Source organism: Vipera ursinii (assembly GCF_947247035.1).
Source record: "Vipera ursinii genome assembly, chromosome: 1".
In the NCBI taxonomy this organism is placed as follows: Eukaryota; Metazoa; Chordata; class Lepidosauria; order Squamata; family Viperidae; genus Vipera; species Vipera ursinii.
This window is the reverse complement of record NC_139512.1, coordinates 190980064-191007928: the sequence shown is the minus strand read 5'-3', so window position 1 is coordinate 191007928 and position 27865 is coordinate 190980064. Positions and strand designations below refer to the sequence as shown.

Here is a 27865-nt window from a genome sequence, read left to right as displayed (position 1 = left end):
CCGGTGAACTATTTCCTGTTTGACTCGTGCTCCGTGCTCCGTTTTGTTTTGAACAATTCTCCATTGGAAAACGTGTTCTGTTGCTTTTGCTTTTGGGACAATTTAGCAGGTCTGTAACTCAAAAGGGATTGGTTTTCCAGCCTACTTGATAAAAGAAGGGTTTGTCTTTGTGAAGTAGGCTGGGACAGAAGACTTTTCTTTTGGGTTTAATGGAAAAAGACTTGAGGGGAAAATCTGGAACTTTTATATATGTTGACAGCAGCAAGATTACTTCATACACAAAAATGGAAGAACGTTTCAATGAATGGTTGCAAAAGTTGATGGAGTTAGCAGAGATGACTAAATTGGCTGCTTTGATAAAATAAATACAAGTACTTTTGTTTCTACTTGGAAACCACTTCTGGACTTTGTGCTTGAGGTGGGGGAAAAATTAAACTTTGATTTTGGGTTTTACTGATTAGATAGATCTGTTGTTATAAAAATGGCTAGTTTATACTATTATGTAAAAGTAAAAAGTTGAGGTTCAATGTTACTTTGTTTCTACTGCACCAAAGGGAGTTGGAAGTCAATCCCCTTTCTCTCTTTTTCCCTTATTCTCTATACTTTTCTCTTCCTTTTTCCCTCCCCTGTTTTTCCTATTATTTGTTTTTGTATTTTTGTATTTTATATTCTAAACTAATAAAAAGAATTGACATGAAAAAAAATCTTCATAAACGATTTGGATGAGGGAACAGAAGGGGAACTCATCAAATTTGCAGATGAAACCAAGCTGGCAAGAATAGCCAATACTCCAGAAGATAAGCTCAACCAGAAGGATATTGACAGATTTGAACACTGGGCCTTATGTAACAAAATTAAATTCCATGATGAGAAAAGTAAGGTTTTACACTTAGGCAAGAAAAAACAAATGTACAGATATAGAATCGGTGGAACCTGGTTTAGTAGCATCATCTGTGAGAAGATCTAGTAGTCCTAGGAGACAGCCACTTAAATAAGAGCCGGTAGTATGCTACAACTCCCAAAAAAGCCATTGCTACAATACATTAACAGATGGATAGAATCAAGATCATATGAAGTGTTGTTGTTGTTAGTTGCGAAGTCGTGTCCGACCCATCGCGACCCTATGGACAATGTTCCTCCAGGCTTTCCTGTCCTCTACCATCTTCTGGAGTCCATTTAAACTCACGCCTACTGCTTCAGTGACTCCATCCAGCCACCTCATTCTCTGTCGTCCCCTTCTTCTATTGCTCTCAATCTTTCCCAGCATTAGGCTCTTCTCCAGTGACTCCTTCCTCCTCATTAGGTGGCCAAAGTATTTGAGTTTTAGCTTCAGGATCTGGCCTTCTAAAGAGCAGTCAGGGTTGATCTCCTCTAGGACTGACCGGTTTGATCGCCTTGCAGTCCAAGGGACTCGCAGGAGTCTTCTCCAGCACCAGAGTTCAAAGGCCTCAATTCTTTTGCGCTCAGCCTTTCTTATGGTCCAACTTTCACTGCCATACATTGCAACTGGGAAGACCATAGCCTTGACTATACGCACTTTTGTTGACAGGGTGATGTCTCTGCTTTTTAGTGTGCTGTCTAGATTTGCCATGGCTTTCCTCCCGAGGAGCAAGCATCTTTTAATTTCTTGACTACAGTCCCCATCTGCAGTGATCTTGGAGCCCAGGAAAATAAAATCTGTCACTACCTCCATTTCTTCCCCATCTATTTGCCAGGAATTGAGAGGGCCGGATGCCATGATCTTGGTTTTCTTAATGTTTAGTTTCAACCCAACTTTTGCACTCTCCATCTTCACTCGCAACAAGAGACTCTTCAGTTCCTCTTCACTTTCTGCCATTAGAGTGGTATCATCTGCATATCTTAGGTTGTTGATATTTCTTCCGGCAATCTTAATTCCAACTTTTGATTCATCTAGCCCTGCCTTTCTCATGATGTGTTCTGCATATAAGTTAAATAGGCAAGGCGACAGTATACAGCCTTGCCGGACTCCTTTCCCAATTTGGAACCAATCAGTGGTTCCGTGTCCAGTTCTCACTGTTGCTTCTTGGCCCGCATATAGGTTTCTCAAGAGACAAATAAGATGGTCTGGTACTCCCATCTCTTTAAGAACTTGCCACAGTTTGTTATGATCCACACAATCAAAGGCTTTAGCATAGTCAATGAAGCAGAAGTAGATGTTTTTCTGGAACTCTCTAGCTTTCTCCATGATCCAGCGTATGTTGGCTATTTGATCTCTAGTTCCTCTGCCTCTTCGAAATCCTGCCTGTACTTCTGGTAGTTCTCGATCGACATACTGCTGGAGTCTAGCTTGTAGGATTTTAAGCATAACTTTACTAGCATGAGAAATGAGTGCAATGGTGCGATAGTTTGAACATTCTTTGGCACTGCCTTTCTTTGGAATTGGAATATAAACTGATCTTTTCCAATCCTGTGGCCACTGTTGAGTTTTCCAAATTTGCTGGCAAATTGAGTGTAGCACTTTTACTGCATTGTCTTTTAAGATTTTGAATAGCTCAGCTGGAATACTGTCACCTCCACTAGCTTTGTTGTTGCTCAGCTTTTCTAAGGCCCACTTCACTTCACATTCTAGGATGTCTGGCTTGAGGTCAGTGACCACCTCATTATGATTATCAGGGACGTTAAGCTCATTCTTGTATAGTTCTTCTGTGTAATTTTGCCATCTCTTCTTAATCTCTTCTGCCTCTGTTAGGTCCCTGCCATTTTGATCCTTTATCATGCCCATTTTTGCATTGAACGTTCCCTTCATCTCTCCAATTTTCTTGAAAAGATCTCTGGTCCTCCCTATTCTATTGTTTTCTTCTATTTCTTTGCACTGTTCATTTAAGAAGGCATTCTTATCTCTTCTAGCTATTCTCTGGAATTCTGCATTCAATTGGGCGTATCTTTCTTTTTCTCCCTTGCCTTTTGCTTCCCTCCTTTCCTCAGCTATTTGCAAAGCTTCCTCAGACAGCCATTTTGCTTTCTTGCATTTCTTTTTCTTCGGGATGGTTTTGGTTGCTACCTCTTGTACAATGTTGCGAACCTCTGTCCATAGTTCTTCAGGCACTCTGTCTATCAGATCTAATTCCTTAAATCTATTTGCCACCTCTACTGTATATTCAATGGGGATATGATTTAATTCATACCTGACTGGCCTGGTGCTTTTCCCTACTTTCTTCAGTTTAAGCCTAAACTTTGCAACAAGAAGCTCATGGTCTGAGCCACAGTCAGCTCCTGGTCTTGTTTTTACTGACTGTATAGAGCTTCTCCATCTTTGGCTGCAGAGCATATAGTCAATCTGATTTCTGTGTTGACCGTCGGGTGATGTCCATGTGTAGAGCCGTCTCTTGGGTTGTTGGAAAAGAGTGTTTGCTATGACCATCGTATTCTCTTGACAAAATTCTATCAGCCTGTGCCCTGCTTCATTTTGTACTCCAAGGCCAAACTTGCCTGTTATTCCGGTTATCTTTTGGCTTCCTACTTTAGCATTCCAATCCCCCATGATGATAAGGACATCATTTTTTGGTGTTAGTTCTATAAGGTGCTGTAGGGCTTCATAGAACTGGTCAATTTCATCCTCTTCAGCACCGGTGGTTGGGGCATAGACTTGGACTACTGTGATATTGAATGGTTTGCCTTGGATTCGAACTGAGATCATTCTGTCATTTTGAGGATTGTATCCCAGTATTGCTTTTCCTACTCTTTTATTGACTATGAAGGCTACTCCATTTCTTCTGAGGGATTCTTGCCCGCAGTAGTATACCTGATGGTCATCTGAATTAAATTCACCCATTCCTGTCCATTTTAGTTCGCTGATACCTAAGATGTCGATGTTCAGTCTTGTCATCTCTTGTTTGACCACGTCCAGCTTGCCTTGATTCATGGATCTTACATTCCAGGTTCCTATGGAGAAAAAATCTTTACAGCATCGGACTTTCCTTTCACCACCAGACATATCCACAGCTGAGCGTCCTTTCGGCTTTGGCCCAATCGCTTCATTCTTTCTGGCGCTACTAGTACTAGCCCTCTGCTCTTCCCCAGTAGCATATTGGACACCTTCCGACCTGAGGGGCTCATCTTCCAGCGTCATATCGTTTTGCCTTTTGGTACTGTCCATAGGGTTTTCATGGCAAAGATACTGGAGTGGTTTGCCATTTCCTTCTCCAGTGGATCACGTTTTGTCAGAACTCTCTGCTATGACCTGTCCGTCTTGGGTGGCCCTGCACGGCATAGCTCATAGCTTCATTGAATTACGCAAGCCCCTTCGCCACGACAAGGCAGTAATCCATGAAGGGGTATGAAGTGTTAGTACTACTTTATAATTGCCTTGATAAGACCACACTTGGAATATGCATCCAGTTTTGGTCACAATATAAAAAAGATGTTGAAACTTTAGAAACAGTGCAGAGAAGAGCAACAAAGATGATTAGGAGCTGGAGGCTACAACATATGAAGATGGTTGCAGAAATTGGATATGTGTAGTTTAGTGAAAAGAAGGAGTAAGGGTGACATGATAGCAGTGTTGCAGTAGTTGAAGGGCTGCCACAAACAAGAGGGGGCCAGCTTATTTTCCAAAGCACCAGATGGCAGGACAAGAAAAATGGAAACTAACCAAGAAGAGAAGCAACCTAGAACTAAGGAGAAATTTCTTAACAGTGAGAACAATTGACCAGTGGAACTACTTGTCTTCAGAAGTTGTGAGTGCTCCATCAGTGGAGGTTTCTAAGAGGAGATTGGATAAACGTTGTCCAGAATGGTACAAGGTCTCCTGCTTGAGCAGAGGGTTGGACTACAAGACCTCCAAGATCCCTTGTAATTCTGTTAGTCTGTTATTTGTTATCTACACATTGTGGGTGAGAGCTTGAGCTTCCCTGGCTCAACTCACATCTCCCCACCCAGTGACGGGAGATAACTTGGCCTTACTCTTACTAAGAGACAATAGCATAAGGAAATTAAAAGAGTGCATTGTGATTTGTGCTTCAACAGTATTTCAACATATTTATCATAGTAGGCTGTTATTGCATAAAAGGTAAAGGTAAAGGTTCCCCCGCACATGCGTGTTAGTCGTTTCCAACTCTAGGGGCCGGTGCTCATCTCCGTTTCAAAGCCGAAGAGCCAGCGCTTGTCCGAGGATGTCTTCGTGGTCATGTGGCCAGCATGACTAAAGGCGCACGGAACGCTGTTACCTTCCCACCGTAGTGGTCCCTATTTTTCTACTTGCATTTTTATGTGCTTTCGAGCTGCTAGGTTGGCAGAAGCTGGGACGAGGAGCAGGCACTCACTCTGTTACGCGGCACTCGGGATTTGACCCGCCAAACTGCCGACCATCTGATCGACAAGCTCAGCGTCCTAACCATAGCTTTATATATGTACATGTGTGGTATTCTTTTTCTGTGGCAAGAATTGGCAACTCCTGATGGTATAGTCCTATGTATTGAAAGGTATTTCAAGACAGTCTTTGAAATAAAACCACAAGGATTACTTACCTACATTTGTTGGAGAATGGAAATGAGAGAAGTTCTAGGAATCTTTTTTTTCCCCTACTGGCATAGAAATTACTTTCTTCCAGAGGTCAAATGTTATTCAGCCTGCTGCAAGGTTTCCATATTTTGGGCAGAGTAAATTTTTTAGTCAAATAGAAATCAAGAACTCTGGATTATTTTCTTAATATGCTTAAATATAGTTAATGTGAAATTAATTAATTTTTAAGGGCGTAATATTTTACCTACTTTTTAATTAAACTATGATGATTATGTCAACTGAAGCAAAAAAGAACACTGCAGAAAAGCACATAAGCTACTATAGTCGCATGAGTACCAACCCCCACACCATCACCTTTTCTTTATATAGAGAGCTGAAACCAACGTTCACCTGGAAATTATTTCTCTGAGTTCCACTCTTTCCTGGAGCTATTGTAGAGTTTTTTTTTGAGGCCTTGCAATTTACCCATTATGCATGCAGAAGGGTATTGTGATGAAGACAAACAATTGGTACTGGGATACTTAAGATTCTAGGCTACACTCAATCATACTGACTTACATTAGCCCAGACTATCTCACAGGCTTGTAGCATAAAAATGGAAAAAGGAGCTCTGTATAAATTGTGGCATACCATACTGCTGCAGCATTTACCAGGATATTGGGATTGAAGAAGCTGTGGTTATCCTCCCAAACTCTGTTACCCTCTGCTCCTAACAGTTCTGTCCTCCCAAAGATGTGGCAAAGGTGACTGTTGTTCACCTTAGTATGTTTTCAAGACCTGTTGTATCCTGCCATAACACAGTGAAAGCAAACAAGACAGCCCTAAATGAAAAATGGAAATGAAATCATATTTTTTTTGTTCAGTTGCTCTCCACTGTTTCCTGAAGTTTTCCCACATAAATTTATCAGAATATAATTCAACAAATCATGTGCTAATATTATTTCTCAGTCAGTTTAATCAAAGTATTACACTGCTTCCTAAAAGCACTGCAATATAGCTCAATTTTTTAAATTATTTTAAAGAATTCATCAGAATATTATATTCCCATTTTTAAAGGTACACTGTTTTATAAGGCATTATATTCCTGAAGCCTGATTGGGCACAGAGGGAGGAGATCTCCCCTAGAAATGTGCTCTTTCAAGACAGTTACTTCCTTGCTTGGCAAGGAGTCTCATTGAGCATCTTTGCTCTGCCTCTACTTTACTTTGCAAATCTAGAGCTTGGAGACTGTACATCATCATCTGATCCAGCTGTTCTGATGGTGCCTGTATATGATCAGTCTCGGTGGCTTCTGGCTTGGAATCTGCTAAGGCTGACATTTCAAGGGTTTAGCTAGAGCAGAGTGAGTCATGGGCCATGATGGGTGTATCTTGTGGAAGTGATAAGGATATATCTTACTTTGATTATTTGGAAAGAGTTTGAGCCAGGGAATCCTGAGGAAGTAGACAGGGTCCTTGCTCTGCTAGTTAAGTTCTAGATCCGTGCACCTCCTGGCTGGTTAAGGTTTCCAAGAAGATGGCATGAGAATGGGTCCAGGGAGTAGTTAATGCCTCATGCTTGGATAAGGGTAATGGTGCACCCCTTTCTTAAGACACCATCCTAGAACCCAAGATCAATGGAAATCTTTGTCAAGTCTCCAGTGTTCCATTTTCTGGGAAACCAGTAGGAAGTTTCCTTGCCTAACAACTGGGATTCAAGTAGTGATGGCAGCAATGTGATCACATTTTATGATTGCATCACTTAATGATGGAAATTCCAGTGCCAATGTCTTAAGTTGAGGACTATCTGTAATTACAATTCAGGCCAAGTTAAGATAGTATTGTTGGTATGTGTAGATGACTTCTGGAAAGCTCAGGCTAGGGCTGGTACATCCATCCTGGCGTTGCTGGGTCATAAAAAGAAAAAATATATATAGCCTCTTTTTATACTTTATTGTTGTGAATTGCCTGGTGTTGTTGTGTAAAAGTTAAGCCATAATAGTGTTTTAAACAAATAAAATATATTCATAAACAAAATATTAATATCTTTTTTTGGGGGGAAATAATATTCTAAAGTCATGCAAAAACACTCCTTTCAAAGGGGATTGTCTGTATTATGTATCAGTATTATATAAGGGAATCCGAAACTGATTTTGGAGAGTAGAGGCATGTGAACTTAAAATCCTTGGCTAAATTGCTTCTGTTCAACCTGCTTTCTAAATATGTGTCTATTAAATGGGGTCATTTTTGCAATTTATATTTGTTTGGCAGGAAAGTTGTGCCTAGCTACTAACCATATTAGATATATTTTACTATGAACCCAATGGTTGTTAACATGGGCAATTAATTTCCCATTTTATATTTACCAGGAAGTTAAGAGAGAAACTGAATCTAAAGAAGATGGTTTGCCAGTCAAAAGGGAAAGGCATGGAAATGTGGCCACCCTTGTTCAGCGTATGAGTACTTATGGTTTTCCAACCGGAGCATTCCAGCCTCAGGGCAAAGGCTTCAGAAGAAGTATGTATGGTACTTTTTGTATGTATGTATGTATGTATGTATGTATGTATGTATGTACACAGACACAACATACACATTCCTAAAGTCACAAAGGAGTGGAGAGAGTTTTAATTTGATCTTTATTAGGTTAGAGAAAGTACTATAGTATTTTTGAATTGGTCTCTTTATTCATAAAGTAGGGAATTTGAAAGCTCTATTTACAGAAACCCTTTTAAGTATCCAGAAGTTGCAAAAACAAACAAGTCAGAGTGACCTATCTGTTTCTTTCAAGCCTTCTAACAAAAACAAAAAGGGATGTCCCTTCTTACAGGGTATTCTGAACTTGCATTATCCTTTGTTGAGGGTTCTGAGGTTCTGAGATAGCTATAGCAGTGTAATATTAAACATTCCAGTCTGCCAATCCATTGAAATGATCTTTTTTTCCAGATTATTCTAAGAAATGTGGAGTTGTTTGCTTGCAGAGTTTTTATTATCCAGCTAGGTAACATCATCAGTACGAGTGAGTGTGGAGTTTGCTCCCCTGTTAACTATAGTAGCTTGCCCAAGGCCCAAGCCCAAAGATTATGCAGTGAGATCCAGTTGAGTCTAAACTTTTATTTGCTTAGATCTAATGGGCAGAATCTTGCCAAACTAAAACTATAATCTTTTAATCTAGACATATCTTGAGAGAGATTCTAAGGTATGGCTACCCTATTCCCTTCCCCCCCTGCCCCATCCAGCATGGGACTGCACACCCTCTTAATCTGGGCCTCTCCCTGGGAAAGCTCTATTTACTAAAACTCTTTATCTACTGATTCTCTCCATCACACCTTGCCAGTTTTGGTGGGAGTAGGCCTTTCTTCTTGGTAGTTCCTTGCTTCAAGTATTGATTGTCTGTTGTTAATCCCTGCTTGTTTATCTGGGTGTTGGCTGCTGGAGAGGATATGTTCTGTTTTTTTTTCGTTTTGGGGGGTTTTCATTGCTCTTTTGAATAGTGTATAAATATGGTTTATCTCTACAGTAGTAGATTTCTATTGATGGCTCATTTATCTGAATGCCAAGCTTCCAGTAATTCCCTAGCATTTGGAGATTTGGCTTGGTCTAAGATGCCTGTAGTTTCTGAGTTGTGGTTGTGTCTGTCCATGTGTTGTGAGATTCAGGAGTTTTCATTGTGTCTTTTTTTTTTTTTTGCTACTTGGTATTCATGGAAGCACTCTGCCGTCTGTCTTTTCTACACAGAGTCCTTGATTTACTATTACAGTTGGGATCAGAATTTTGGTCATTAAACAATGCAATCATTAAGTGAGTCATTACATGACAAAACCCGATTTTATGACCAATTTTTACTACAGTTAAGCAAATCACCATGGTCATTAAGTGAATCATGTGGTCTTTAAATAAATCACATAGTTATGTGATTAGTTATGTGACTTCGGCTTTCTCATTTGACTTGTCTTGTTGGAAGCTGACTGGGAAGGTTGCAAATTGCAGTCATGTGACACCCCTTCAGACACTGCAACTGTCATAAATGCACACTAGTTGCCGTGCACCCAAATTGCAATCACATCATTTCAGGGGTGATGTAAGAATTGTAACTTTGAGGATGGGTTGCAAGTCACTTTTTCCAAAAGCTGTTATAACTCTTAACTATGTAAGGACTAATTATAGTAGCTCTTATTCCACTGTATGTTGTAGATGACTCCTGGTTTTTCTTCTTAGGCTACTTTCCAAGAAAGGAACACATATATAAAAGGAAAAACATTCCAAAATTCATTCCCTGAGTGGCAATTGGCAGCTCTCTTTAAGATATGAAAGAAAATTAGCTTTAATAATTCAAATTAATTAATCATGACCCTTTTCAAAATTTGTATTCATGTTGAATAATCCTAACATTGTTTTTTTAAAGAAGGAAACCCCATTTTCCAGAATTTATTTTCCAGCATGTAAAACTTTAGGTATTTGGCCTTCAAATTGTAGATTTCGATGAATCCCCTAGCCTAGGACCTAGGTGAAATGATGCTAACACAATTTTTGCATAATACAGTGTTAAGCATTTTTGAATGCATACAGACCTTTTGTGTGAGGTTGTTTATAGATGAAAAATAAGAAAGTGGTGACTTGCAGCAAGTTGGTCATCCTTCCAGCTGATTCAATGTTGCTGAAGTAAATTGTCCAAATTCTCTCCATCCATTTCTAATTGACTAGCTGATATCTCTGGTGGGATTTCAAAAAGGGAAAGCCATTCCCTAAAGTACTACTCTACTTCAGTCTTTTTTCCTTGCAGAAAAAAAAGGAATTCTTTCCATGTACATGAGGTTGTTCCTCCCTTCATTATGTATATTGTGCCTTTCTCCATGTCTGAATATTTGGGAGTGATAAGCTCCTGAATATATCCTGCATGGAGTTAACTTCTCTGAAGGAAAAGGAAACAATCACCCACAACTCTTTCAACACAACACAGAGCATGGTGTTGGGGAGTATTGAAAGAAAAATCTTCATCAGGGTCCAGTCCAAGGCGGGAATAATCAAAATGGAGACTGCTTTAGAAAGGTTGTAGTTTATTGAAGAGGAGAGCCGGACAGAAAGATGGCTCTGGAAAAAACTGACCACATGGGGCAGAGTGGTGGGATTTATACCTTCTGGAGCTCTTGAAGATGTTTCCTGTTTCTGTTTGAGGCTTTGTATTTCCTGTGTCATGTACTTTGACCTGAGTCTGAGTGTGCCCTTTTGGTATTGTTGGGTTAATCCTATTATGTCCTATCTGAAGAGTTTGGGTGGGGTGTGTAGATTTTAAGGGTCTTTGTCTTCCTAATTTGGAAGGCTCCAATCTTGCTGAAAGGATTATTGAATTTGCATTTCTAAAAGTTGGCTTCTGGCTAGGGGCTGGGCTGATTTCTGGGGGCTGGTTTCTGTCTTTTTTTTAAAGATCTTCTCCATTATCCCTTTGGGGAAATATATTCTGCCTTTTTAATATTTCCCAAAATATTTCTTTCTCTGGATTCTTCCCACAGGAGAGAGGGTGATACCTCTTTAGGCCAGGAGCAGAAGCCTTTTTACAGTACTTCGTACCCAGCTTGCTTCCAAAGATTCTAAATTCCTGTGTTCACTCTGGGAGGATAGCGTGCTACAAATTTTATGCCAAAATAAATGTATAATTTTAAAGGAATTACAGATCAGTTTACTTCTTTTATACAGCAGTGAACGTTCTACATCTACTCTTTATCATTTAAGTATCTTTCATAACAATATAATCTTGATGCTTTAATGAAACTTTATTTTGAATAAGTTTTCTTATTATCAACAGGGTCAAAAAAGCGACCGTGTAAAGTTCTATTTGAATATACGCCTCAGAATGAGGATGAGTTAGAACTGAAAGTAGGTGACATTGTAGACATGAATGAAGAGGTAAGGTATTTTAAAGAATGTTTGTGAAAAATTAAATCTGAAAGTCATAATTGAATTGAACACTAGAAACTTCTGTTTTGCTATTACAGTTCCAAACTATCAAAAAGACAATGACTGAAGATTTCTATCTTACAATTAACTAGACAGTTATTATAGTTCTTGTTTATGATATATGCTTGAAGGACTTTGAAAAATTGAAATAGGAAAGTTAGATCTGATAATGTTATTATACAGAGATTTACTGTAGTAATTAAAATACTAGAAATGAGAAGCTCATCAAAAGTTTTAAATAAAAATATGTTAGTCTCAAAAGTTGCTAATCACACTTAGGATTTTTGTCTGCCGTTGACTAATATAGTTCTCCTTCTACAATGTCTATTAAGACTAGGGAGACCCAAATATCTATCCTGACCTAAAAGTATCTCCCAGTTTAATTAACCTTGCAGGTCTGTTCTAAGAAGAAAACTGAGGGCAAATAAGAACCATATGAAACCAATTCAAGTTCATGCATTAGTATAAATGGAATAGAAAATTGTTTTAGATATTTTCATTTCTGTGTTGTTTTCACTGTGAAAAAGATAAAAGACTACAATTCACTCTATATAAATATCTTTACCAACTGCCTTGTGTGACTTCAAAGTTACAATGGTGCTGAAAAAATAACTTTGTGACCAAGGCATGCACTGACGGTCTTCAACATGTTTGTCTTGGTCACATGTTTGCCATTATAGTAAGTACACATTGTCCTGTGTCTGACCCATTTTTTTTCCTTCCCCTCTGACAGAGTGAAGAGATTGCTTAAACAAGTGATCTCTTCCTGAGCTGTTTTTTTTTCTGCAGTGCTTCTCCAAAAGGTTCTAACTGCAAGTTAACAAGCTCAGTTCTGTTATCTTAATTATCTTGCTCCCAGCTGCTGCCTACAACTGACAATACATTTTCACACCTTGGGCTTTTGTTTGCCTCCTAACCATGCGTACTTGGAGCCACAGATGCATTAGGCAGACAGCTGCTGCTAGCACATTCCTTTCCATGTGTATTCCCCATTGTGTGCCTGTTTACCCTCTTGTAATCCCTCCCTCTCCAGTGAATGTAAATACCAACATTAAATCTCATCTTGGTAATTACTCCAGTGCTGGTTTGAGCATTCCAAAGGGCAGGGAAGTAATGCTAAAGCCATACTGAAGTAAAATTGTAAGCATAGAAGCAGTCACGTAATTTTCTTCTTAATGACCGTAATACTTAGCCACTGAGTTGCCAGTGCCAATTATGTTCACTAAATGAGGAGTACTTGTATTGCATATTTTTCAAAAGCACCTCAGGAAAAAGAAATATGCTACCAATCTTACAAGCCATTGAAACAATTCTTTTCTCAGCCTTCTTAGAGTCTTCATCAAGCTTACCTTCTAAACTTCCTGCTTACGGTAGTTTTTAAACTCCTTAGAACTTACAGTCAGTGACTAAGGGAAAAGAAAACTAAAGGTGGTTCTTTTTTCCTCCAATTTATGCTGCCATCGTATTTTCTCTCTCCATAAAAAACTGGTTGCAAGACATTGGCCCAGAATGTCTTTGCTTTGTTATTTGTAAGAAAGGATCTTGGTCATGTTTTATGTTCAGTATAAAGTTGAATAGAGCGGTATTACCCACTGCTCTGTTTTCTTAGTATCATACGGTTATGTAGAGCAATTTCTATGCATTTGTGAGTGATTTATCCCTTGTCCAACATCACTATTCCTTGCCTCACGTGCTCTAACCCATGGGTGTCAAGCTCACTGTGTCACGTGATGTGTCACAATGTATTGTGACTTTTTCCACATTGCTGGAGCCTGGGGTGGGCGCGGCCTCTGCATGATGCAACTGGCCTGCGGGCTGGCAGTTTGGCACCCCAGCTCTAACTGTTTAAGTATATGTACTAGTTCTGCATATTCAATGTACTCCTGCATATCTCTGATGGTTTTTTTGCTCTGATGGTAAGAACAGTGAGCATCTTTTCTTTTCAGGTTAGAGGTAATCCAGCCTCATTTTTCTCCACAGGTGGAAGAAGGCTGGTGGAGTGGGACTTTAAATGGCAAGACAGGCCTTTTTCCTTCTAACTTTGTAAAAGAACTAGAGATAACAGATGATGGAGAAATACAAGAAAACTTAGAAGACACAGGTAATAAATGCAGGCAATCAGAAGATGGACTAATTATCTGGATTTTTTTCTGTCGGTTTTAGGCTGGGATTCAAAACAAAGACAACATTGGTCATGCTTGCTGATGATTTGGTGGAGCCAGGATGGAGTGTTGTATGCATCTTTGCTCTCTTTGTTCTGTTAGTATCTTTTGATACTGTTGATCATGGTGTCCTTCTGGACCAACTGTAGGGCTTAGAAGGCGAAGGCTCTGTAATGTGGTGATTCTCCACCTTTTCTCAGCAGTCAGTTCCAGGTGGCATTGACTGGAATCATAGAATCATAGGGCTGAAAGGGACCTTGGTGGCTTTCTAGTCCAACCAAGATTGTGCCCTCTGCCCCTCAACTGTGGGATTCCTTAAGAATCGATGCTTTCTCCTTCTGTTTACCATTTACATGAAGCTGCAGGAGATGTCATTCATCAATTTTGGAGTCTGGTATGTGTAATACTTTACTGGTTAGCTAATAGGCCATTAGGCAGTACAAGATACAGAGTAGTAATAAGATCATGTGTTTAAAAAATAGAGTAAAAGACATAAATTTATTTATTTATTTATTTTATTTAATCCCATTTATATCCCACCCTTCTCCGAAGACTCAGGGCGGCTTACAATCTAAGCACAAATCAATAAAATGGATTACTGCAATGTGTTTCTGCCCTTGAAGATCACTCAAAAATTGCAATTCTTACTGGTTAAGATTTTCTCAGGGTTAATTACATTTAAGTATTTAAATCTATTTTCCTTGTACAGGCCATCCCAACACTTTTACATTTCTCAGGTCTTAAAAAGTTTTTAAAAAAAGACAAAAAAAAGAAAGAGAGAAAAGAATAGGAAAATAATATACTACTTAAAATACATATCCCTCTTAAAGTAATATACATTTATCTCCAAAAAATTTCTGTTCATTTTATGATCGGGTTGACCACTGTCTCCCTGTGGTCCACGGGACTTCCTTCTTTGCCGCCTCTTCAGGGTGAAGAGGCCCATTTAGGGTCCCCTAACAGGCAGAAAATCAGCCGTAGGGTGTGGAGCCCTGCGATCCATCAGCTGCTGCACTACTGCGCAAAACTGGAAGCCTGGTTAAGGTTATTATTTTTGTTTGACCATTTTTTGGACTTATGGTTATATTTTATGATTATGGGATTTTATTGCTGTTGTGAGCTGCCCAGATTTGTTTAAGATGGACAGCCATACAAATCCTTTATATAAATAAAATGCAAATCATTTTTCTGTGCACCCCTACAATTTACCCCAATCACATCCATCATCAATATGTGAATGATATTTAGGTGTACATTTCTAGCCAGCCAAGTGATGCTTCAGTGTCCCGTGTCTGTGTCTGTGTCTGAATTACTTACGCAGGTCTGGATGGAGAGGAAGACATCCAGGCTCACTTATGTCAAGACTGAGTAGTTGTGCATTTTTTTATTTTCCCAAACCTGGAGACTTTCCTTCCTAGTCTTAAATAGACTTGCACTAGAGAACAATTTGGGGTTGTCTTGGACTCACATCTTTTGCCCAAAGAGCCAAGAGGCTAGCAATCATCTGTATCTCCATGGTATATTTGAGAGGCTACCTATCTTCCATAGTTTTCTTTGCCTGGTTGCCTTCTGAAATGCTGTTCCCCCAGTGATCCACATTTGGATGATGTTCTGGATGTCTTTAAAAGCATGGCCTTGGAGCAGGGTGTTTGTGGAGCTCCTGCTAGTTTTATTTCATGGTTATAGAATATGGTTTGTTCAGAAACATATAATTTTAAAAATTGTTTTCTATTTTTAAGTGTGTGCTTCACAGAGTCATTCTGAAGTTGACAGTTCTAAATTGCTATTACTCTAAATTAGTAATAGTATCACTTCTATGGAGTGCAATTAAAGATTAGTTTTAGTTAATTGTATGTGGTGTTTAACCTCAAGCAGTCTATTTAGAGATACCATTTGCTCAAAGCTAAATGTGTGGAAGTATTTGAAGAATTTGAATTGATATGAGGTTCCTCATTACACGTTACTGTATAGTTTTAGTGAGATCCAAATTTGTTTTGACCAGCAGCCCAGTCATGACAGTGTGATTGTCATTAAGTATTGCTACATTTGACTACATATGCCAAGGATACACTCATTTGTGATTAGCCTATACCTGAATTGTCTTCAAGCCACATTCCTGAATAGGTTAATTCCAGTTATTAATACTTGCTTCTTCCATGTCACGTACAGCCTTGGGAAGGGAGGAGAATCACACTTGGAGAAGTAAATCACATTGAAGTTATGGCTATCACTTCATTCAGTTTGGGCTCTGGCTGTACCCACATATAAAAGCATGGTCTGCCACCAGATTTAACCACGATAATGAAATTTTAATTAAATTATATCTCTCTGATTAAGTGGCCCTAATGAAATGTATATGCATGATGTATTACATATACTGTCAAATAAGTATTTTTATGTCTTGTAAAATTTTGAATGTTAAGAATTTACATATACATTTATGGAAATAATTTTAATGCTTCCACATCTTTAATCTTACAATATTTGAATTGTATCCCTAATTTTGTCTTAATAGATGTAAACTATTAATACTCAGATTGAAAGCATGTTCAACCAAAGAGTAGAAAAATACAAGTTATGGTGAAGTTTTCTCTTCCTGTCATCATTATCTGTTCACCTCATTTTAGTGTTTCATTTCTTTACACAAGTAATAGGGAGAATGGTTCCTGTTGATAACAATTTTATGGATTTATACTGTGATTTTTAAAATAAATTAAAAACTTATTTTTTAAGTTTTCTCAATTTCTTCCTTCTTTCCTTCCTTCCTCCCTTGCTCTGGGGTAACAGCCATAAAAACACCATGTAATGGAACCTGAACGTTAGATCTGAGACAGAGTTGAGATCAAGAACATCCTTGTGAAAACATCCCTGATTGTTTCAGAATAGATAGTTTTTCATATTTATGCCTTGTGGAAGTTTTGGCTTCAAACTTCTGGAGGCTGCTTCCCCTGGGAGGTTCAATAATGTTACAATAGTCTGGGAGCCTGGCAGAAAACAAGAGATGTTTCCTAAAGCACATTTTATCCACATGACCCAATGTTTATTTGGGTCAGTGACCAGCCAAATTTAAAAATCCAGGCAGTCTGCACTTACTGATCACTTGTTCAGTGACCATTTGAAATTGCAATGAAGCTGAATGAGTGTTACTTACAACCAGTGCTTTTTTTGTAAAAGAAAAAGGTGCCAGAACTCACACGTCATACAACCTGCCTTGCCTACAGTACCCTACAAGGTTCCATCCAAAAAAGGTGCCGGAACTCCGTTCTGAGCATTCTATGAGAAAAAAAGCCCTGCTTACAACTGTTCCTTGAAGTTCTAGCCATTGCACCACCTACCGGCCATTACACCACCTACCAACTCGCTTCCCACAAGCAAAGTCAATGGGACAGCTGGTAGAGAAGGTCACATGTCATTCTGGTAGGTTCCCCTGGCCCCTGTGCTCTCACCAATCATCCTGCTTCCCCCAGCCTCCCTGTATTTTTCCCAGCCTCCCTACACTCGCATGGTGGCACGCCCTGCTTTCTTTGGCCTCCCTGCATTTGCACAGTGCTGCACTTTCTTACCTCCCTGTGATTGTGCATGGCCTGCACTGGGTCTTCCTTGCCTCCATACCTGCTCCCCATTTAACAACCTGCACTTCTTGGGGTTACAATGACAACTGGCACTGCCAGGATTGCCACTAAGTGATGCTGTCACCTGATGTGCTTTACAACCACATCATTTAACAAAACAACCCCAGTCCCTATTGCCATCGTAACTTGAGGACTGCTGTATACAACACAAATGGTTGAGCTAAAACATCAACATAACAAAGAGTCTCTATAATAAAGTATAACATAAACTACCAAAATGAGACCAATAGTGGTTAATGCTCTGGGCTAGAAACTGGGAGACTTTGAGTTCTAGTCCTGTTTTTGGCATGAAGCGCTCTGGATGACCTTGGGCCAGTCACTAACTTTTGAGCCCTAGGAAGCAGACAATGGCAAACCCTTCTGAAAACCTTGCCAAGAAAACTGCAGGGAAATGTCCAGGTAGTCATCAGGAGTTAAAACTCACTTGAAGGGACCAAAAATAAGTAATGAAAGGTTTTGAATCTTCTAGAAGATTATTTGCATAGAACTAAGGAGAAACTTCCTGACAGAACAATTAACCAGTGGAACAACCTGCCTCCAGAAGCTGTGAATGCTCCAACACTGGAAGTTTTTAAGAAGAGACTGGGCAGCCATTTGTCTGAAATGGTATAGGGTTTCTTGCCTGAGCAGGGGGTTGGACTAGATGACCTCCAAGGTCACTTCCAACTTTATTATTATGATTAAATCCTCTGACTCTTTTGGGAATGTACATATTATTAAGGACAGTGTAAATGGAACTAATATTCCTATAGAATTTACAAAGATCCTGCATTGAAAATCCCAGTGCTAACACATACTTAGGGGGGTCCAGTTTAAATTAAGTGCTAACCTAGTTTTTCCATTTTTAGAATCTGTTTTTCATGGACCACAGTCTCCTGCAACCTCACCAGGGAATGGTAGCGAATCTCCACAAATAGCACAACCAAAGAAAATCAGAGGAGTTGGGTTTGGAGATATTTTCAAAGAAGGCTCAGTAAAACTTAAGCCGAGATTGTCTAGTAATGATTCAGAAGAAAAAAAGCAAGATAAGGTAATGGGCCTAAATGATACATGTTTCAAAATGGAGCAATTATATATGTTGTGATAAAAAGCTTGGTACCTTGTGCACTTGTAAAAACAAAGTTGTTTTGTTTTTTGATGAAGTTTATTCTGCCTCTTCTTAAGTTTCACAGTAACATTCTGCAGTAATGGGTGCAATGCACCATCTCATTGATACCTTTTTACATTAAGCAGTTTACTGTATTCTCCAGATCTTTAAAATTCTATTCTTAGGTATAATTTGGGAAAATTTGAGAGCCAGTATGGTCTGTTTGACCAGGAGTGGGAAAACATGTTCTAGTCCATCCTTAGCCACAAAAGCTCACTAACTTTGTCACAATCACTCTTAGCCCAAACCGCCTTTTAAGTTGCTAAGGAATAAAGTGAGAGATTGCTGTATGCCTACTTTTCCCTCTTAGTTAAAGGTGAGCTACAGTAAAAAAATCCTGCATAAATTATCATTTGAAAACTATCATACTTGAAAAGAGATTATGGGGTTTCAAGAGTAGGGCAAGCTGCAGCAAAGAACTCATTGGGAGTCAGGCAAATTGGATGGATAAGTCATTAAAAAGCAAAAGCTTCCAAATGCCTTTTCATGTCTATACCAGTAAAATAGTACATGAGCATGGCAGTAGAAATGGCAGGGGATGGGTGGGAATCTTCCATAGGATGACTAGATTTTTCAAAATTTGAAGGAGAAATGTGAAAGCACTCGCTTAGTCTGACTATTTGTTGGGTACATCAAGCAGTACAGATTGCTGTTCTGTAAATGATGGACTTAATTGCATCATTGGGTCAGCTGATAATAAAAGTATGTAAAGGCTTTTTGCTTCTACATCCCTTGTGTAGTTGTGCTTCCATTGCTCAAAATCCGTTTGGGGAAAGGTTATGTTGTAGTTGTAACTTTTATCACAAGCCAAGCTAATTTTTAAAGGATACTTGAACTTTTTAAACATTATGGCCAACCATGTATAGACATATCTACCATTTGATCTATACTTTCTTCTTATATGTAATCTCTTTATTTTTTAAAATATGTTACGTCTTTGTGTGTATTATTGGGATTTATTATATATAAACACTTTACACCTACCTGTTTGTATATATATTTTGGCAGGAGTAATTGTAGTTTCTAATATAAAAATATTTGCAAAACAGACTTTAGAAATCTTTTGCAGGTAGTAGAGTTTTGTTTTATTGCTGTGTGTAATTTCCTTCCAGTTATTCAAAGGTTTGTCCTGCCTTGTCTGTTTTGTATGATTTCTTATATTTAATGTTGCCATCTGTCATTAGATGAAGCTATTGTTATTCCAGTAGTGTTGAAACTTTAATACCCATTAATAACATCTAATGACAAAACATGGAATGCTAATAAAGATGAAACACGTTAATGTGCTAAATTTGGAGAAGATGAGCTGATATCCACAGAAATCTGAAGGCTGGCTCAGAAAATAGATTATATCTAAATAAAATATAAGGGACGCGGTGGCTCAGTGGGTTAGGATGCTGAGCTTGTCTATCGGAAGGTCGGCAGTTTGGCGGGTCGAATCCCGAGTGCCACGTAACAGAGTGAGCGCCTGTTACTCATCCCAGCTTCTGCCAACCTAGCAGTTCAAAAGCACGTAAACATGCAAGTAGAAAAATACAGACCACTACGGTGGGAAGGTAACAGTGTTCCGTGCGCCTTTGGTGTCTAGTCATGCCGGCCACATGACCACGGAGACGTCCTCGGACAAGTGCTGGCTCTTCGGCTTTGAAACAGAGATGAGCACCGGCCCCTAGAGTTGGAAACGACTAGCACGCATGTGTGGGGGAACCTTTACCTTTACCTAAATAAAATATACTTTGACTTGCAGCCTATTATTAGTCTTTCTAATAGATTGATAATATTTTCATTTAGAAGCAGTATATATTTCATTGCATTTAAATGCATTGAAAATAAATCTTTTATTCTTGTTCTGTAAGATTTATAACTTACAATTTATTCTTCTGAGCTGATTCAGAGATCACAAATTAAAATACATTTGGCAATTGCCTAATTCTTGTTTTTATCTCCATGTTCTTCTGTAGCCATTACCTAATCTTCCATCTGGACCAAAAGTAACCTCACTACCTGGCACAACAAAATCAGAAATGGCAACAGAAATAGCAAAAATAGAAACGGAAAGCAAACAAAAACGTATGATTTTATATCTACTTTATTTTAATTTTAAAATCTTTAAATATAAACTATTTGATTAAAAAAAGCTATTTGTCAAAAGGCAGATAATTTATTCCTGGCTTTTTGAAGAAAATATTCTCACAACCTGGGCGAGGAATATATATCCTAATAGTAATTTCCATTTGACTTCACTGAGTTTGAGTAGTGTAATCCTGCCACACTGCTAGAATCCTACCTTCACAGCTAGAATACCTTAAGCATGACAAGGCATCAAAGCAACTTGTCAGATAGTTCATGTAGTAAAAACGTAATCATAATTTTCCATTATAAATCTTGGTTTATCTAGTAGAATGTTAGATTTTCCCTTTTCTGAACTGAGGACTTCAGTCAATCATTTCAATAACTTAGATGCTATTATTCCTCAGCCAATTCCTTGTCTTATTTCAATTGCTCATAACAAGGGTAAGGTCAAATACATACTCTTCCTGTCCCATCCTAATGATTTTGTGGAGTGATTCTGTATCCTTTACTAGCATAGCTTTTAAATTATTAATAGCAATGTGCCATATGTCATGGTAAAGCAATACAGATAAAATACATAAACTATAGTAAACCTTGGACTGAAGTAATCTTGGTTTAGTGGACTGTGAATACAATGAGCAGAATCTTTCTGTGATTCATATCTGTATATGTATTACCATAATCCTATAAGTGATTTTGTGCATGTGTAAAATATGCATGCATAAAATCCATAAAATACATATGCACAACATTCAATTCACATATGCATGTGCAAGATCCCATTCAGATTTAATAAACATTCCACTTTAAGTGACACCTGATCTCCCCATTAATTACTTATTATAAAATTTAGATGTTTGTATTCAAGCAACAACCATTGGAATGTGCTCAGTATTCACAAATTTCATTCCTTCCTTTAAGCTAAAGAATACTGCAAAACCTTGTTTGCCTATGAAGGTACTAATGAGGATGAACTTAATTTTAAGGAAGGGGATATTATCCAAATAATAAATAAGGTAAGTTATTTATATTTAAATATCTGTCCTTGACTTACAACCTCAGTTGGGTCCAGAATTTCTCTTGTAAGTCATGGTGGTCATAAATATGAGTTATGACATGATTGGATCCAATTTTATGTCCATGTTTACCATGGTCATTAAGTGAATTCAGCTTCCCTAATGGACTTTTGCTGTTTTTTGCCAGAAACTAGCAAAAAAAGGTTGCAGATCATGATCACATGACTGCATGATGTTGCAACTGGTCGTAAGTGCCAGCATTGTGATCACGTGACCATAGAAGTAGTGCAATGGTTGTAATTTTGAGTACAGGTCATAAAGCATATTTTCTGTGGCCAGAACCTATCTAGAGGGCTGTAGCCTAGATATATTAACACTTATATCATAAAAAAGAAGCAAGGAAAATCCCAAGAATTAGTGACCAATCAGCCTTTTAAATATTCCTGTTAAATTTTATGTCAAGACAGTATTAGACAAACTGGAAGACGGGGTGGAGATTAACAAGATTATTTATAATGAACAAGTAGATTTCAGGAAGGGTCAGAACATGTTTGACAATTGTCAGGTTTTCTTTTTATCTTCTACGTATGAGAGCAGTACTACAAAACCTTTGAATGTAGCAATTACAAATTTGTCTGCATATTTGACTCAATAGAAGTAGGTTATTGATGAAATTAGTTAACTAGCATAGATAACAATCTGCTGTATCTTTTGCAGCAATTCTCTTCGGTTATATTTACCTGAATGAAATAGATTTATGTAGATTGCTCACTGAAGCAACATCAACAAAATCAGGAGTAAAGCAAGGCTGAATCCTCACACCAATATTGTTTATTACTTACACACATTTCATTCCCTCTCATATGTCAGCTTCTCTAGAAAGTTTCCACTATATCCCACACTGGTAATATAGTTACACTCAATAACAAGAGTTGAGCTGAAAGAATGTTTGAAAAGCTAAGGCATTACAGGTAATGCTTGTTTAGTAATCACAACTGGGACTGACAACGCAGTTAAGCAAAGCAGTCACTAAGTGAAAGTGCACTTTCCTTTGCTTTACAGACCTGCAGCGGTCATAAATGTGAACATTAATAGCTTTTCATTGCTGTCATAACTGTGGACAGTTCTTAAACAAGGGCTATCTATGTGTGCATATAAACGTACGTAGTTATACAGCATGCGTACACATATTACCTCATGAAGTGGTATGATATGTTCAGTGGAGTCTTCATACAGGCTGGATAGCCATCTCTCCAAACTGTTTTAGCAGTTCTATGCTGAGCAGGAGATTTGACTACATGACCTTTGAGATCTCTTCTAACTCATGATTCTACACATATTGAAAGAGTTCCAACACGATCCTTTACTGAATTAGAAATGGTTATCAAAGGAAATTTTTGGTCAGCCGTTTCGTTTTAACATTTGAGAAGGAAAAGATCAAGTAACAGAAAGTTACTTAACAGAATAAAGCATTGGCTTGGCATTAATTATCACGAGATACCTTCCAACATAATATTTACCACATCTATGATGAACATTTTATAGCTAAGCATACCAATAAAAAGAGGGTAGTTTTAAATCATGGTTTTTGACCAAGCCATGTTGGATTCATACATCACTCAAGTCAAAAGCAAAGAAACCAACACGTATCAGGCCTTAGATTTGTAGGCAGGCAAAACTGTTCATTGTGTACTTCACCTATTCCTTGTTTATCTCTTCATTCTATGCATAAGTTTTAGATTGTATTTCTGCAAGGATATGCTTATGGCAAAAAAAAATGAAACCAGGAAGTACAAAGTATGCATAATCATTTGCACTTCTTGCAAAGTAACATTTGCAGCCAATAAGCTAACATCAAACCATGTTCCAAGCTGGTTTATGGTCCAAGAGCAAATTCTTGTTTATTCAGTGATCATGTGCATGACCCATATTAAGTCTTGAAAACTAGCACACGTGTAATGGCTTACTGCAATATGTGACTCAATTTCTAAAAAAACTGCAACTTAATGTAAACTGGGTGGGCAGATGATGAAGTCTGAAAATTTATATGTTGTGTAAAATGAATATACATTTAGTAATTTTGTTTTAGGACACTGGGGAGGAAGGATGGTGGAGAGGCTTTCTTAATGGTAAAGAAGGAGTTTTTCCAGATAACTTTGCAGTTCAGATTTATGAATCTGATAAAGATTTCCCTGTAAGTACTTATTGCAGTTTTTAAAAAGTTATAGTTCTTCTTTAAAAAGCTGATTTAATAACCAAGTAGTTTGTTTTATAGATCCATAAATAGGCTGTCCCAGATTTTTTTTTCCATAATTCAACATTCCATTTTCCTCATTTAATTTTTTTGGCCTTGCAATTGTTCTGTTAATATAACATTGCCATAAAAATGGAGCTCTTTGGAGAAATCTTATTTGGGTGACATTGGTCCAGTCATTATCATGTGGCCTAACCTTTCTCATAGATCTGTTATGAAGAGCAATGAAGTGATCTTGGAAAATGGGATTGAGACAAACACTTACTAGAACTGTTCAGCACTTCAAGTTCAATCTCCAAAAAGTGCTTCAAAATATACAGGGCCATGGATGCAACCTCTCCCTTCAGCATCTTAAAACAAAGGCTCTGCACTGCTTTAAGGTCATGCAGACAAATGCCTCATTTGCACTCCCATCACTCTGAAGCTTCTTTTGGAAATGTGAACCCAAAGTGATGCATGTAATGTATGTAATGTAATGTTAGTATTTTCATTTTTGGCTCTGAAATATTTTTAATTCAAAAAAAGATCCTGGCTTGGATCTTTAAAATCCTTAAAACCCTCAGCAAAATTAAACTCATAATAATTTAATTTTTCTTCCTGGCTATGTGTTACTCTTGAACTGTGTGTTTGGGTTATCAGAAGGTGTGGTGACGGGATTACGGAAATCTTTCTAAAGCATACAGAATAATGTACATATGTAAAAAACAAGTAGTGACGAGGAGCATTTGGGAAAGGTGTTACAATACACATTGTATACTTGGAATTCTATAAATGACTTTAACAAACTTACAGAACAGATCCCTGAGCAAATTTTGACAGGTACCCCAGAGACAGGTGGTAGAGTAGGAATAAGGAATAAATGAAAAATAATCAAATCAGAGAAGTTCAGGGTAATCTCATCCAGGATCTGGTATCAAGTATAATACTAGTTAAGGGTTTAAAAGCAATTTGAAGTTAGAGGTGAAATGGCCTTGATAATGTCAGACTGTAGATTAAAAAAAAAAGAAGAATCGCTAAGGGCAAAATGTTGTCTTCAAATTCTTGCTCTTTTGATCAGTCTAACTTGCTCAATTTCTTAATTGTATTTCACCAGCAAATTGTAGACAAGGCCCAGGAAATGTTCTGAATGTTGTGTTAGAAGTTTTGTTTTGTTTTTTAAATTCAGTCATGTCTCTAGTTGTTATTGTAGATACAATTCAGTGAACCTGAAAAATTGGGTTCATTGTTGTTTTGTTCCTGGATGCCTACAATTTTTTTCAATTAACCTTCCATGTCAGTTGCACCTTTTTCTGGAGAAGTGTAGCTAACAGTAGTCACCTGTACATTAATCTTACCTTCACAGATACTCTCTTATTTCTAAGTGGTTAGTAATAAAACTTCTGCTTATGTAGAATGAGAGATTTCTGAGAAAGAAGAGTCTCCTTTGGCAAGATGGATGGCATACAATTTTGATAGATAAGCAAATAAAATAGAGGAGAAAGAGAACTAGTTGTTTATTCTCTGCCTCCTCTGCTTTCCCAGCAATCATTTTCCTGATCATTTTCAAAAACTTTGGACTGCCTAAAGATCTATTTGTAACCCTATAGACAGTACAATGGAGTCATTGAGAATACCTGTGGTCTTCTGGGTCTTAATTCAGGAAAATACTTGGAATGAATATTAGTTATTTATATGTTGTCCTCTTTGCAGAAGCCAAAGAAACCACCACCTCCTGCAAAAGGTCAAGGTATGTCTGATAGGCTTTTATTATTTATTTGATTTATTTATTTATTTATTTGATTTATATACCGCCCTTCTCCCGAAGGACTCAGGGCGGTGTACAGGGCAATAAAAATAAGAATACAGGATACAAGATTTAAAGTTAAATGATTGTGACCAATGTAGTAAGTTAGTTAAAAACAATGTTAAAACCCCAAACCCATCAGACCAGGCCGGCTTGTTCGCATAGATAAGTTTTTAGATCACGCCGGAAGGAGCGAAGGTCGGGGGCCATCCATATTTCAGCTGGTAAGCGGTTCCAAAGGACTGGAATTAGACCATCATTGCAAAAGAGAGTGTAGTTGATTGGAAATTATTAATATATTCTGAGTGAAAAAAATAATCTCAATCAGAATTATTGCTTTCTAACATGTTGCCTATCAGATGAAATCCATTCGTACCCAAAGTGTCTTGAAACATAGACAGTTTTTATTATTGGAAACAATGATGTGGCATCTTGTGAGCCATCATTTTCTGCTATACATACAGATACTTAGGTCTCGATTAGTGCAGTTAACAAAGCCCATGAAATGGGATTCCACTACAGTATTCAAAGTAATAGTTGCATGGAAAATAAGGTAATTGGTTCCAGTTCAACAGAAATTGACAATTAAAAATTCTAAATATATTTTTATGTTTATTAATGAAATACCATATAACCGTAAAAGAGGATAAACCCGTTCCCAAAGTATACATGATATCTGTTGTATTCTGCTGTAGTTCTTCAAAATGAGCGTTTTCTGAGTAGAAAACTTCCTCTTCTCTATTTTTCACACACAAAGATTCACATCTGTAATCTCAGTGGTAGCAGCTCACGTGCTAGTCACAACTGTAGGTGCACTAGCCTTGTACTAGCTAATTTTGGTTCACACTAAATGCAGCCTAGTATCATTTTATAAATCACAATCAAATTGTGCACTGTTCAGACTCATTAATTATGACCTATTTATACAATTATTTATTTATAAATTCATGACTTCTATAAATAGAAATGAGACAATACTGAACATATGGTACTTCCTTGTAATAGTGTGTAACTTTTTCCCCCTATATCTTTTAATGATAAGTTGTGTAAGTTTTAAAAAGCTACGCCATGAAACAATTCTTGTTTTTAAAGACTAACATTCCTATGCTGGTCAGCACTTCTAAATAGATTTCTATTTCTGCCACATATTTGATAGATGTAAAATACATTTTAGTTATTAATTATACAGTAATTTCTCTACTAAAGCAGTGTGATTTTTAAATATTGGCTCTATCTGCAGGTTCTAAGGCTGATCTACTACCTGTGGAGAAGAAGTTTCCTCATCTCAGGAACGAAGAAAAAGGTAAGATGATACTAAAAACATAAATTTTCAGGACTGTAGTTTAAAACAAAGCAACTTTAGTATGAATATATGCATATGATTCAGGTGATTAGAAAAGAGCTAAATAATATTTGTAGAATTTTACAAATTCTACAATGTGTATCCCTGAAGTAGCAAGCACTAACTATAAATACCATTCAGTGTAATATTACAGGCATATGTAGATTAAAAATAGCTAGCTTTTGTGAAGCAGACAAGAGATGTAGATGCTATGTAAAATTCATGTTGTTGGCAGTAAAATGAAATTTAAACTCCATCCAAAATAGATTTGTTAGAGTTTTTCCCCCCTATTTTTATTATTTTTATAAATAGCTGAAGATGGTGAATATACCTAATATTCCCTGCTCCTCCTATTCTCCCCCATAACAAGCCTATGATGTTGGTTGAGCTGGGAGAGAGTGACTGGCCCAAAGCCACTCAGCCAGCTTTCATGCCAAAGATAGGATTAGAATTCACATCTTCCTGGTGCCTTAACCATTAGATCAGACTGGCTCTCATACATTCTAAAGAATATAAATTCATGCTTTTCTGCAAAAAAACTTTGCTCATGAATCCTGTGGCCCAGGGAATTCAACATTTTACAGAGTTTATGAATAACATGCTGGATTCCACTTGTATCCGTTTAAAAAGAGTCCGTTGCAAATGTATGAACCTGAGAAACTAAACTAAAGGAAGGAAGGAAGATTTCTTGGTTTTGATTCAACTGTGCGCTGTTTTTGTCTTAGTCTTATTTGAAATTGCTTCCAGAATGCAAATTGGGGTATTTGTCCAGAACTGCCTATGTCCATGCAAGAAACTTTTATAAATTATTTCTGCATTTTTTAATGGTAAATGTTATTCACTCGCTCTGCTTCAGATGAAAAACCAGTGTTGGATCAGAAGACATCTAAACCAGTGGCTCCCCGAGTACCACCAAAAAAGCCTGTCCCTCCAAACAAGACTAACAGCCTATTAAAAGCTGGGGTGTTGCTTTCAAAATGGCCAGATAAGACAGTTTTGCAACCACCAGTTTCTAAGTAAGTATCTTATTTTATTTTAATATTTT

General features: G+C 37.7%; 1 protein-coding gene across 2 annotated transcripts in view; it reads left to right on the top strand.

Annotated features, from left to right (window-relative positions):
• The window catches only part of CD2AP (CD2 associated protein), an 88473-nt gene that overhangs the window by 21358 nt on the left and 39250 nt on the right, over window positions 1–27865 (top strand). For both annotated transcript variants that reach the window (XM_083357336.1, XM_083357337.1), the window contains exons 3-12: window positions 7829–7976; window positions 11260–11360; window positions 13392–13512; window positions 18054–18235; window positions 20314–20422; window positions 21347–21441; window positions 23531–23635; window positions 25385–25421; window positions 26719–26781; window positions 27677–27836. In XM_083357336.1, the coding sequence (XP_083213462.1) occupies window positions 7829–7976; window positions 11260–11360; window positions 13392–13512; window positions 18054–18235; window positions 20314–20422; window positions 21347–21441; window positions 23531–23635; window positions 25385–25421; window positions 26719–26781; window positions 27677–27836 (1121 nt within the window). The remainder of the gene's footprint in view (window positions 1–7828; window positions 7977–11259; window positions 11361–13391; window positions 13513–18053; window positions 18236–20313; window positions 20423–21346; window positions 21442–23530; window positions 23636–25384; window positions 25422–26718; window positions 26782–27676; window positions 27837–27865) is intronic.